The sequence below is a fragment of the Chelonoidis abingdonii genome, chromosome 3 (assembly GCF_003597395.2).
Source record: "Chelonoidis abingdonii isolate Lonesome George chromosome 3, CheloAbing_2.0, whole genome shotgun sequence".
NCBI classification, from domain to species: domain Eukaryota; kingdom Metazoa; phylum Chordata; order Testudines; family Testudinidae; genus Chelonoidis; species Chelonoidis abingdonii.
The window spans coordinates 22,058,671-22,071,351 of record NC_133771.1 but is presented as its reverse complement, the minus strand read 5'-3'; the positions used below and the strand labels follow the sequence as shown (position 1 = coordinate 22,071,351).

Genomic DNA, 12,681 nt, shown 5'->3' with positions numbered 1-12,681 from the left:
TCTGCGAACTTGCAGAGGGTGAAATCCATCCCATCATCCAGATCATTAATGAATATGTTGAACAAAACCAGCTCCAGGACCAACTCCTGGGGTACTCCACTTGATACTAGCTGCCAACTAGACATCGACCTGTTGATCGCTACTTGTTGAACCCAACAATCTAGCCAGCTTTCTATCCACCTTATAGTCCACTCATCCAATCCATACTTTTTTTTAACTTGCTGGCGAGAACACTGTGGGAGACCGTATCAAAAGCTTTGCTAAAATCCAGATATGTCATGTCCATTGCTTTCCCCATAACCACAGAGCCAGTTATCTCATCATAGAAGTAGGGGCTCATGCGTTTAGCTCCAGAGATCCCAGGTTCGATCCTGCCCGCTGACAACCAGGGTCTGTCAGTGTTACACAAGGTTTTCCCTGCCAACCCAACATCTGTTTCCTCTGCTCCTGCTCTTGCGCTACAGAGCATCTCTGGCAGAAATCCTGAAACCAGATGACTTCCTCCATGACTAATTCATTTGTCTCTTTCAGTTCTGCCATCTTCTGAGCTAAGCAACTCCACTTCTCCACCTCAACTGAATATCACACCTGCAATCCCAGCTGCTGTTCACACCTTTGACTCACTTCTCAAACCCTTCCCTCCTCCAGCCTCTACTTCTCCCTCTCACAGGATCTTAACATTTTCTGTCAAGAGAAAACTGACAATATACATGTGACCTTCTCCTGCCCTTTGGCTCGCCTCGTTTTCCCCCATCCCCTCCTACAACTCTCTCCGCCTTCCCTCTGGTCAGATGTTTGAGAGGCGCTCCCCACAAACATGCACAAAGCCACCTCATTATCCTTCTTCAAAACCTTCTCAAAACTCTTCTTTGCCACGATGTCTACAAAAAAACTTGACAATGGTTAGACTGCTGGTGTGCCGAGACCACTGCCTGTCATGCTGACCCGTAATGTTTCATTTTACTTCTCTGCCTATCCTATACTTAGATTGTCAGCTCCGTGGGGCAGGGACCATCTTTTTGTTCTGTGTTTGTACAGTACGTAGCACAATGGAGTCCTAGTCTACGATTAAGTCCAAGGTGCTATGGTAATACAAATAACAACAGTAAACCAATGTGACGCATATATCCTACCAACCTACAAACCCCAGGTTTAAAATTACTTCCACATGCTCAAACTATTTTCCAACAAAGTCAGGGACAACTGAGGAAAACATATTTGATAGGATAAAATTCCATTCCTATAAATCAGGTTTACTTTATGACTTCCCCAGGAAGGGTGAAATGCCAGGATGACTAACAATAAACAGGTAATTAGACCAATCTCACTGTAGAGTACATATTAAATTCAAGAAATCACATTATTACTTAGCAAGAACAGCTTGAGGAGCACAGGTAGCCTCAGAAGATGTTGAAGATAGGATAGGAAATCTCTGTGCTCCATGACTTATGTGGAGATAATATTCATCTACTTTTGTAAAGTGCTTTGAAATGTTTGGCTGAAAAGCACAACTATAGATCATAGAATCATAGACTATCAGGTGTTGGAAGGGACCTCAGGAGGTCATCTAGTCCAACCCCCTGCTCAAAGCAGGACCAGTCCCCAACTAAATCATGCCAGCCAGGGTTTTGTCAAGCCTGACCTTTAAAACCTCTAAGGAAGGATAGTCCACCACCTCCCCAGGTAACCCATTCCAGTTCTTTACCACTTTCCTAGTGAAAAAGCTTTTCCTAATATCCAACCTAAACCTTCCCCACTGCAACTTGAGACCATTACTTCTTGTTCTGTCATCTGCTACCACTGAGAACAGTCTAGATCCATCCTCCTTGGAACCCCCTTTCAAGTAGCTGAAAGCAGCTATCAAATCCCCCCTCATTCTCTCTTCTGCAGACTACAAATCCCAGTCCTCAGCTCTCCTCAATTAAGTCAGGTGTGTCCAGCCCCCCTAATCATTTTTGTTGCCTCCACTGGACTCTCCAATTTTTCCACGTTCTTTTTGTAGTGTGGGGCCCAAAACTGGACACCGTACTCAGATAAGGCCTCACCAATGCCAAATAGAGGGGAATAATCACATCCTAAACTGCTGGCAATGCCCATACTTATAAGCCCAAGAATGCTGTTAGCCTCTGAATACAAGGGCACACTGTTGACTCATATTCAGCTTCTTGTCCACTGTAACCCCTAGGTCCTTTTCTGCAGAACTGCTGCCTACTCATTCGGTCCCTAGTCTGTAGCAGTGCATGGGATTCTTCTGTCTTAAGTGCAGGATTCTGCACTTGTCCTTGTTGAATCTCATTAGATTTTGTTTGGCCCAATCCTCTAATTTGTCTAGGTCCCTCTGTATCCTATCCCTACCCTTCAGTGTATCTAGTAAAGTATTGCAAAGTTTTGCTACTTCTGTAACAGCCTAGACTGTACTGTCATATTGAAGATTATGAATATGATCAAACATGTAATGTTACAATATAAGAATAATGAACACTAGTAGAGAGGGAAAAAAAACAAAAGATTTCTTTATCAAACACAGCATTGATTAACTACTTACCATAAACTGAACTACATCTTCAGGTTTGTGCTTTGCTGATTTGAATGCAGCCAGTCGGGTAACAGCTACAATGTGATATTCCACATGGCCGGACATCATCTTCCCACGGATTTCCTGGTACCTTGGCACTGACAAATCTATCCCTGTGTGAGCATTCTGAACTTGCCTATGAACAAAAACAAAAAGTCGGTTCAAATATAGACAGCACTGACACAAACACCTTTACTGACTGCCTCAAAGAACACTTGATCAAAGGTCCACTGAATTCAATGAAAAGACTCCCATTTTAATAGGCTTTGGAGCTGAAAATAAATTTGGTCTTTAAATCATTGCTATTTAGTGAAAATATAACACCATCAACTATGCTATGAAAGAAATAACAAATGTTGCTTATGTGATGTATAAGTATTTAAAGTAGCACTGATTATACTATGCTTAACAAGATACACTGCAAAACCTATACAACTCAGCATCAAGACTGAAAAGTATTTTGCATTCATTTTTAATCGCAAACTTTAAATTTGCTGCAGCCAAAATAAACTTCTCCAATATGTTGCGAACGTCCACAGGATTTTAGCCTAAGGGTCATATTTTCAAAGGTATTTAGGTGCGTAAAGATGCAGGTCAGCACCTAACTCCCATTTCAGAAAAACCTAAGTCCCATTTAAATATATATTAAATGTAAATTACCATTTTATACTATTTGAGGTTATCTGTAAAAAGGTTAATCATCCTCTATTCTGCTGAGAAATTCCTTCTATTGTACCCTGTATTGCTCTGTTTCTTATTTAAAATGTATGCACCCTTTGCAAGGAACAGCAACTCCTATTAACCAAAGCAAAACCACTTTGCATAGCATTCAAATCACTACAAACAGGTCTACTGATTTTCACGGCCACATTGCCTAAATGTGCACAAATGAACTACCTGCCATTTGCTCATCTTTTGCATGCCCCAACCACAGATGAGATGGAGAAAGGACCATCAGCCTCAGCCTCTTTGGCTAAAGTATCATTGCCGGTTTTGAACCCTCAGATATCTTAGAACACTTTTTCTTTACAAACACCACGGGGGCCAAAGCAACCAAAATTATTATTGCTGCAAAGGTTGTTGCCACGGTGAATTACAGGAGTGGATCTACAGGCCTGATCCTCCTCTCTGGTATACACATAACTTTCATTGATTACTGTTGAAATTATTTATTATTTATGCAGGATATTATCATGACACTAATTTAACCATAAATTCCTTTATTGAATCCAAAGGCCAATTGCTCTAAACATGCCTAAAATGCCCAAATAATAAGCAAAAAATAATATGCAATTTACTGCATCCAAACAGTAGCAAAACATTTATAAGAATTTGATCAAGATACTTGCAAAAGGGCTAAGCCCAGCGGTATTTAGACCCAGCACGGTCAAGCAGGTGGTAGTAATTAACCCTTTAAGAGTTTACTTTTTATACCCCTTAACAAACAGGTGATGTCATTGCCAATTACTGACTTCAGCTAAAAACCAATTTGAGACAGTTCACTTTTATTTCCGGTCTGAATCCAGGTAAGATTTACAACAGTGTTTCTCCCTTAGCCCTTCCCTCCTTCTCTCTTCCCCTCATTCTTGCTCACCAACAGTTCTTAGATAACACTGGTATGTGGGGTGGGAAAGCCCAGGTTGGCTCTTTTTACAACAAATTCTCTTTGTCTTATTTAAAGCCACTGCAGTGACCCCTATCAGTCAGAGCCCTTCTTTTTAGAAATTTCCCCTTTTTTCATTATTGATTCTTTGAACCAGACATCCTCCCTACTTCATTCCTTCTTGCCTTATAACTCATTACTTTCACGGCCTTTCTTTATAACGCATATTCCTTTAACCAAACTTGAGCTAACTTTCATTCTCTAATTTTATATTTATTCTACAACTACACTGAAAGTTACTCATATTCTGGGGCAGAAGAATAGGAGCCCTGGATTTTACACCTCGAGGTATAAGCAGAGCTGCATCTGGCTCAAATTCACAAGACCTGTGCAACACTCTGTACTCAGGCAAAGTCCACAGTAACAGCTGCAAGTTAAATCCTGGCCTCACTGAAGTCGATGGGAGCTTTACCACTAACTTCAAGGGACCAGGATTTCACCTGAGAGTTCTGCCTGAGTAAGGAGGGAATAAGGAACATGGACAGGAAAAACAGGCATCTGCCTGAAAGGAGGGACAGCCTGAGACACAATGTGAACATGTGCTTGAGAGCCAAAGAGAGAATCAGATTCTAAGGTTTTGTCTTTACAGATAAAAAAAGGTGTGTTATTATCATGGGATAACTAACGTGCATCAGCTATGGAGGCAAACCACTGTAGTTTTACCATGGCAACTAGGGAAGGTCAACCATGGGTGGGGAGTACAGCGCTGACCTCACCTAGCTGCCTGGCAGTCAAACTTGTGCCTTGTCTCTACTAAGATTTTTCAGTGACATAACTATTGCACAATAGCTATCTCACTGTAAAAACACACATACGGGCTATGTCTACACTTTAAACTGTGCAGCTGCACCATGGTACCACTTCAGTGTAGACACTCACTCCAGTGATGGGAAGGATTTTCCCCTCACTGTATTTCATTCACTCTCTAAAAGGCAGTAATTAGGTCAACAGAAAAATTCTTCCATCAGCCTAGCACTGTCTACATCAAGGGTTAGGTTGGCTTGGATGTGGTTACGTGGATTCTTCACACTGAGCTGATTTAATTTTCTAGTGTAGACCAGACACACACACACACACCTCCCTTTTGGCAATGAAGACAAAGCCTCAACTGTGCAGTTCGTCAGCCAGCCCATTCCCTTTCTGACAGCTTGGGGCCCTGTCTTTACATGGGGTCCACAAATCATAAAGCCAGACCTACTGACAAGTTAGTGTTTTGATCAAGCTTGGGCCTGCAGAAGAACTGGATTACACATTGCTTGGTAGGTTTTAAAACAACAGCTGTGCCTGAGATTTGCAAACTTGGCCTCTGTTTTAAGTATTGCTATCCAGTACAGCCACATGTTTGGAAACAGGTCACATTTCATAGTTCTTTTTGCTTCTTTCCAAGTGTCCCCCTCCCTCTTATTACACTGATCGATTTACGTGCTTCAGAGGTTTCTTGAGATCACTGGAATCGTGCAGTAGCTCATGAAGTGAACTAGGCAGTTGAGATGAAGAAGAGCATTGAGAACTACCAGCTAATCAGAAACTGATTCAAACTTCAGCTGGGCTGATGCTAGATATTATTAATATAAGTTGTTTATTCCCAGGTAAAAGAAACTCGCCTTCCAAATGGAACCACAGTGACCATCTTGAGATACCACGGCACCATTTCAAATGCAAATAGGAGCAGTGAGGATACCAGGCATGCACCTGACATAAAGATGTTCCAATTCACTTTCCAGTAAGACTATTGTTCATCTTCCTGTTCTAATCATTGTACATTGTTGCCATGCTTAGTTAAACAGTTGCTACCTCAGATTTGTCTACCTTTCAGTCGTAGGTCAATACCAATTTGTACTTTGATCTCCTAGCCATTAGGATGAAAGGCAAGTGTAAGATATTTTAGACAGATTAAGTAACAGACAGTTATTTACTTTAGGTACTTATATGGCCCCATTAACGTAGTATCTGCATGCCTCTCAGTCTATACCCTCCCAACACCCCTAGGAGGTATTCTCCCCATTTTATCCTTAGGGGGGCACAGAGAGACTAAGTGACATGCCCAGGTCACACATGAAGTCTGTGGCAGCGAAGGGAATTGAATTTGGATGTCCTGAGCCCTAGATAAGTGCCCTACCCAAAGAGCTTCCTTTCTCTAATGTGAATATGATAGTGCTCTCGAGATCCTTCTTTATTGTTTTGTTGTGGAGTATGGTTAAGGATTTATGGAGGGAGGTTTGGGGGGAAAAGTAGTATACTAAATAGTGCAGTACAGTACTGTATTTTCCTAAACATTACAAATTCCAGAGTATACACCAGGGCGCTATGTTCCGGCTGCTTGGATAGCCCCAGAAAAGCTGGACCTACATGTAGGTCAACATGCAATAATTCTAAGGCCAGGTTACACTCAAAAGTTAAGTCAACCCAGCTACGTTGCTCAGAAGTGTGAAAAATCCACAAAGCCCAAGCGACACAGTTAAGCCAGCCTAACCCCTAGTGTAGACAGTGCTAGGTCGATGGAAGAATTCTTCTGTTGACCTAGCTGCCGCCTCTTGGCGAGGTGGCTTAACTATGTCAATGGGAGAATCCCTCCCATCGCTATAGTGCAGTGGTCCCCGAATTGTGGGGCATGCACCTCCCTAGCAGGGTGCAGAGAAACATTGGGTGGGGGGGGAGGACAGCGGGGCCTGGGCCAGCCTCCACAAAGGCCAGGGAGGGAGAACCACTCAGTCCCGCTCTGCCCTAAGCTCCGGCCCCAGCCACAGCTCCGGCCCTGGCTGCGGCTCTAGCCCTGCTCCCAGCTGCAGCTTGGGAGAATGGGGGCCGACAGGTTCCGTTATAGGTGTGTGTATGGGGGGGCACAATGGAAAAAGTGTGAGGACCACTGCTTCAGTGAGTGTCTACACTGAAGTGCTTAAGCTGTGCTACTGTAGTTTTTTAAATCTAAACAAGCCCTAAGTAAGTCACTGTAATTCAGAAGGGAGAAAAAGAATGGCTAGATGTGTATGTGCTGTATCACTAAGTGTATGCACAATGCATAAAAAAAATACATGGAGCACATCCTCAGCTGGTGTAAATTGCTGTAGCAAACTTGACTGCCATAGAGATATTCCAATTTACATCAGCTGAGGATCTGGCCCTACATTTGAAATACATTTCGATAACACTTTTCAGTTATACCAAAGTGCTGTACAGAAACCAGCAATACCATCCAAAGTTGATGCTAGAAATGCATGATTAGTTTCCAATGCAACTTTAAAAAAAGAAAGGAAAGCACAGATATTATACAGAGAAGTATTTTACCAAGTAAATGCTAAGCAGGCAAAGACCCAGATGGCAGCAGTAATGATATTTCAGATAAGAGCGTACAGTGAAAGATTACCCACTGTCCTAAAAGTTAATGAACAAGGGATCATGTCATAGGCAAAAGAAAGCTACCTTAATGAGACCATGAACAGCTTTATCTCAGTTTGCCAAAATAAATTAAGAAAGTTTAATATAAAAAAATTAACATTTTAGTGTCAAAATGTTCTTAATTTAAGGTTGTGTACAGGACTCAGATAATGCACCTATAACTATATTTGTTAAAAGAGACAAAGATGAAACTGTTTGCAAATGGTAAATTCCAACAGAGCAAGCAAACGTTACTGAGCAGTGACACCTGACTTAGTAAGATCAAATGTAATGTTTCACACAAGAGGAAATTAAAATGATTTAGCAGATGCTTCAGCATACACACATTTTCCAAAATGCTTAAAAAGTTAGACAAGAACACAATCAATATGCTCATTTAGTCTCACTCCAACTTGTTTTCTTTTTCTGCCATTTTAGGATCCACAGTATTATCTCCCATCTGGTTCCATATCTAAGAAGCCACCCCAAATTATCTACCATATTTTTGAAGAGGGAATGCCTGCATCTCATTATATCCCTTGTTCACTGGTAGAAAGCAAGACATTGAATAAGGGCCAAAGAGAATTTTGTGTTCAACAAAACAGATAGTGTATTATCACTGGCTGGAAAATAAAACACTATGCACAGATATGGTGATGTTTTCCTGTTTCACCAGTGTACATCTACACTAATTCCACTGAAACTGTTGGTGTAACTCTAGCTTTACATTATTACCAAAAAGGAATTTGGTCATCAAGTGGCATTTTTGTAATCAATAGCATTAAATATTATTTGAACATGCATCTCTCTGTGTTTCCTTCCCTGCCTGTTTTTTAAAAGTGAAATGAAAGGGGAGGGGGGGTTGTTAAAAATTTGAGTTTCTTTTGAATTAAATTTTTTTCTGCTTGTTTTTACCTTTAAAAAATAACAGGAATGACAAATCTGGTCTTCTCTGGATTTGTTTCAGAATTTCTTGAGGCTCAGAGGTGTTTATTATATGTTCTCACGCCACAATTGTTACAGGCAGGCCGTGGAATCTTCAGCAAAGACCACCTTTCTGCCAAGTGTTCATTAGGTATTAGAGTTTTAAATGTGCTTTAAAAAATCCCAGAAAGGAAATCGTTTTAAATAATCTAACCATAAATCCCTCCCCCTCTCAACTTGTCAGGTTTCCCTGTGTGCTTTTATGTGATGTCATAATAGAACTAGTTCTTTAGATACTGATGAGTTTACCTGAGAAGACGAGTCATATTTTCTAATGTAAAAAACAAGTTGAATTTTTTTTAAACAAAAAAAGAGGTTTCTTTATAAATCATAAAAAAACAAACAAGCACACTAGCCCAATTTCTCACCCTCCCGTCTTTGCAGATTGTGTTGAAAAAACATGATCCTAGCCCCACTGACTTCATTGAGGCCAGGATTTCACCCTAGGTAACTAATGTTATATGCTTTATGTGGTATTCTGTCTTGTCCAAAATCCCTTTTCTTTCTCTGAACACTGGTAGAGACTCATTTTAAAATCAAGCCAAATTCTCTTCTCAGTTACACTGGTGCACTGACTTAACCAGGATTGTCCTGATGTCAGAAAACAGAATTTTACCCATACTGCTTAGATGTTTGCACAAAAGATTGCTTCGCTCACATATAAATTATGGCTGTTATTTGGAGTGTCTTCTCCAGCAGCGGCAGCCAACAATGTTGAGTAAGGGACACCTGACAGTAAAATCTGTTTTGTTTTAAATATAGATTTATGTTAGAAATAACTCTCCCCAAATGCTTACTCACTCAGATTGCAGTAGTAAGAATTAGTCAACACTTCAGCAGGCTGGTGGTTTGGACTAAGTTCTGTTTCTGGTAACAAATCCTTAGACACATCTCTATATTGCAGATTAATAAAGCAATCTGTTCTCCCTCTCCCCACCCCCAACAATAAGAAAAGGAAAATGTGCTAACAAACCATCCACTATTATTCCAGCTTTCTCAGTCCATGGAACGACTTTTTTATCTAGAATGAAATCTAGCAGCTTGTCAACACTCTAGTATATTAAGATAGCAACTGACTTCAGATGTATTGGGTTCAAAACACTAGTTTAACTACAAGGGTTACTGAACCAGAGGCTATGAAATTAAAGGGCTATCCACTCAAAAAAAAAATAATTCACACTGATTTTTGGGCTTTTTAACAGCTAGGATTACTACAACTGAAAGAGTTTAGAGAGGGAAATGGTATTTTTGTTTGCAGTTTTTAACTCTGTGCCTTTGACAGCACTATGCATGTGGTCAGTGTCATCATCATTGTTTCCCACTTGCAGTTTCCCTGTTATTTGGGCAAACCTCTCCCACAGTAACAGGAGAGGGAATTTTATTTATTTGTTTATTTTTAATTAGGAAATCATGGTCCTAAAACCACAAAAACTGGCAGGGAAATTCAGGAAGATGCACTATCTGGAGCGACTTTAGAGATTTTGAATTGCCTACGTTCAAAATGAATGTCCGTAGGACATTTTGGATCTATCAGTATTGCTATTAATTGAATTTTGGTGGCACCCAGGGGCCCCACCATGATCATCCTTCTATGATTACACTGAGTAAGAGACGATCCCTGCCCAGAAGAGTTTACAATCCGAGGCCTTGAACCTGCAACATTAGAGAAATGCTCAAACTTTACCATGAGTCATTCCATTGACGTCAGTGGGACTACTCATAGCAGTAAACAGGGGCATCATTTGTTATGGGACAAAGGATGCAGCTGCCTGCCACCAGACCTTGGTCCCCCACACAGACTTATCAGGGGTCTATATGCGCCAATATATCGTCCACTTTATCCTGCCCAGACTTTGTAGGATATGATATAACCACATATAATGTTCTCCATACTGACACAACTCTGGCCTCCCCCCAGACCAGTGCTCAAGCTGCTAGGCATGCAGGCTAGTTAAATATCACCAAGCTTACAGTAGAATATAAACAAAAATAAAGATGAAGGCTGGTCTATGCACATCTGATAATGGATACTATCAAAAGCACATGCAGATTTTTTCCTATACATAATTTTCAAGATTTATTTATTATTTGTATGATTGCAACAAGGATACCTGCCCATGGATCAGGATCACATTGTGGGAGGTGCTGTCCAAACGCAGAACAAAAAGATGGTATTTCTACTGTACTTTGTACATACTCATACCTTGAAACATACTCATTCTCCAACAAGCATGCAAACAAACATGCCAATCCCACAATTTTAGGGACTCAGCAATTTTTGCTGCATTCTACAAATTCTAAACTTTTCTTATAAAAAGAAATTAGATTTATATTATTCATTATTATTATTATCCTCTTGACTGAGAAGCAGCCAAATGCCCTCAGCACCTGGCAGGATTAGGCTCTTACTGAAGAGTGAGCAATGTTCACTTTCAGAATATTATTTGTCTAATCACACATTTGTAGAATGGTTTTAGGTGCATTACCTAGGGCCACAAAGACGACCATAAAGCAGCCTGTGCCCTTCCCAGCTCCACGCTTACAAATAAATAATGTTGATGAATTTATACAGTACTCTACAGCAGCAGAGAACCTCAAACATTTGAAGAGAAACCACACATTTTTCACTTGTAATCTCACATCCAGAATTTCTAGCAGGACAGAAATTAAAATGGATTAATTTACACTGATTAAGAAGGCAGCGCTGGCATTGCCATCCCGCATCATAACAGACTTTTGCAGAAAGTTTCGTCTGGCTGTACGGCTATTCAGAGGCAGGCTAATGAAAGAGAGTCCCTCCTGCTGTGCAGAAAATGATGGATTGTTGCCACAGTTCTGGGTTTCCCATTTGCAGAGCCCAAAACCCAAGTCTCAGCGCGGAAACCTCTGATGCTCAAGAGTTTGTCGCCAGTCCCATAACTTTGGACACCAGTAAAGGGCCTAACAACACTCCCTTCTCTCTGGGAAAGACAAAGCCTCAAGAGCAGGGAGCTGGCCTGGTAGATTTTCAGGGGGAGGAAGGTAATTCAGCCCTGCTAGGCGGTCAGCTCTCCTTCCCCCCTTTGCGGCTGTGGAAAGGGCTCCAGCCGATTCCTGCTAGGGCTGCCTAACCCAGCCCCCGCTCCCCGCAAAGCCCAGAGGCGCCGGCAGCCAGGCCCGGCCGAGGCCCCATCGCGGCAGCACAGAGGCGGCACCAGGCTCCGCCGCGGCCGCAGCTCCTGACCCGGAGGTGGCTGCAGGCAGCGCTCCGGCGGGGCGCCCGGCTGAGGGTGCCCTGGGGGAGGCTCCAGCCTGAGGGCGCTGCAGCCCCCGGCAGGGTGGGAGCCAGGCGGCCGGAGCACAACCCGCGCAGGCCGCAGCCCACCGGGGCGGTGTCCCACCGGGGGCTGCGGCCGTAGGAGCGAGGCGCCCCGGCAGAGGAAGTGGCAGCTGCCCCAAGCCCTGAGCCGCTGGGGGCCCGGGGACAGTGCCCCGCCCCGCGGGCCCCTCACCTGCTGGTGACCAGCACGGCCGGCGCCGCGCCCTGCTGCATCCTGCCACCCTGCAGCGCCCCGAGACCGCTCCCCTGCTAGGAGCCGGCTGCGGCGCAGAGACTCCGCGCGGGGCTGGCCCCGCTCCCCCGGCCTGTTTTCCGGCTGCTCTGCCCCACGGGGCGTTCGCTTAAATTACAGGCGGGATAAACGAGCCAAAAGAAACTCGTAGTCGGCAGGATTCGAACCTGCGCGGGGAGACCCCAATGGATTTCTAGTCCATCGCCTTAACCACTCGGCCACGACTACAGCTTCTCGTAAGGCTTTGCAAAGGGTTACTCTACAAATTCCTCTCTCGTGTGTTTGTTCTTGGTATATTGGAAGTATTTAGTGGACAATAGGATAACTATCAGTAGTCCTATGTCACGAGCTGAACTAGGCTGCTCATCTGTTCGCTTTGTACTTTAACTAGTTGCCTCGGCATGTCTTTACAAAACTTAGTAACTCAGTGTCATTACCTTTAATAAAAGACTCCACTAACTAAAATGTATCAGAATTGTTCTCAGTAGATTTGTCACCTAAGGATTCATGCCCCCACCTTTGCCCTCTGATGA

At 42.8% G+C, this 12,681-nt stretch overlaps 1 protein-coding gene and 1 non-coding gene across 2 annotated transcripts in view; both read right to left on the bottom strand.

Moving 5' to 3' along the window:
• The window catches only part of HS1BP3 (HCLS1 binding protein 3), a 77,883-nt gene extending 65,653 nt beyond the window's left edge, over positions 1–12,230 (bottom strand). Inside the window, exons 1-2 of the mRNA XM_032770046.2 lie at positions 12,089–12,230; positions 2,546–2,711 (exon numbers count right to left, since the gene is read on the bottom strand). Coding sequence (XP_032625937.1) covers positions 2,546–2,711; positions 12,089–12,129 — 207 coding nt within the window. The 5' untranslated portion in view covers positions 12,130–12,230. The remainder of the gene's footprint in view (positions 1–2,545; positions 2,712–12,088) is intronic.
• Positions 12,231–12,294: 64 nt separating this feature from the next.
• TRNAS-AGA (transfer RNA serine (anticodon AGA)) lies at positions 12,295–12,376 on the bottom strand. Its single transcript has one exon. It is a non-coding gene; the product is annotated as a tRNA-Ser (tRNA).
• Positions 12,377–12,681: the final 305 nt, after the last annotated feature.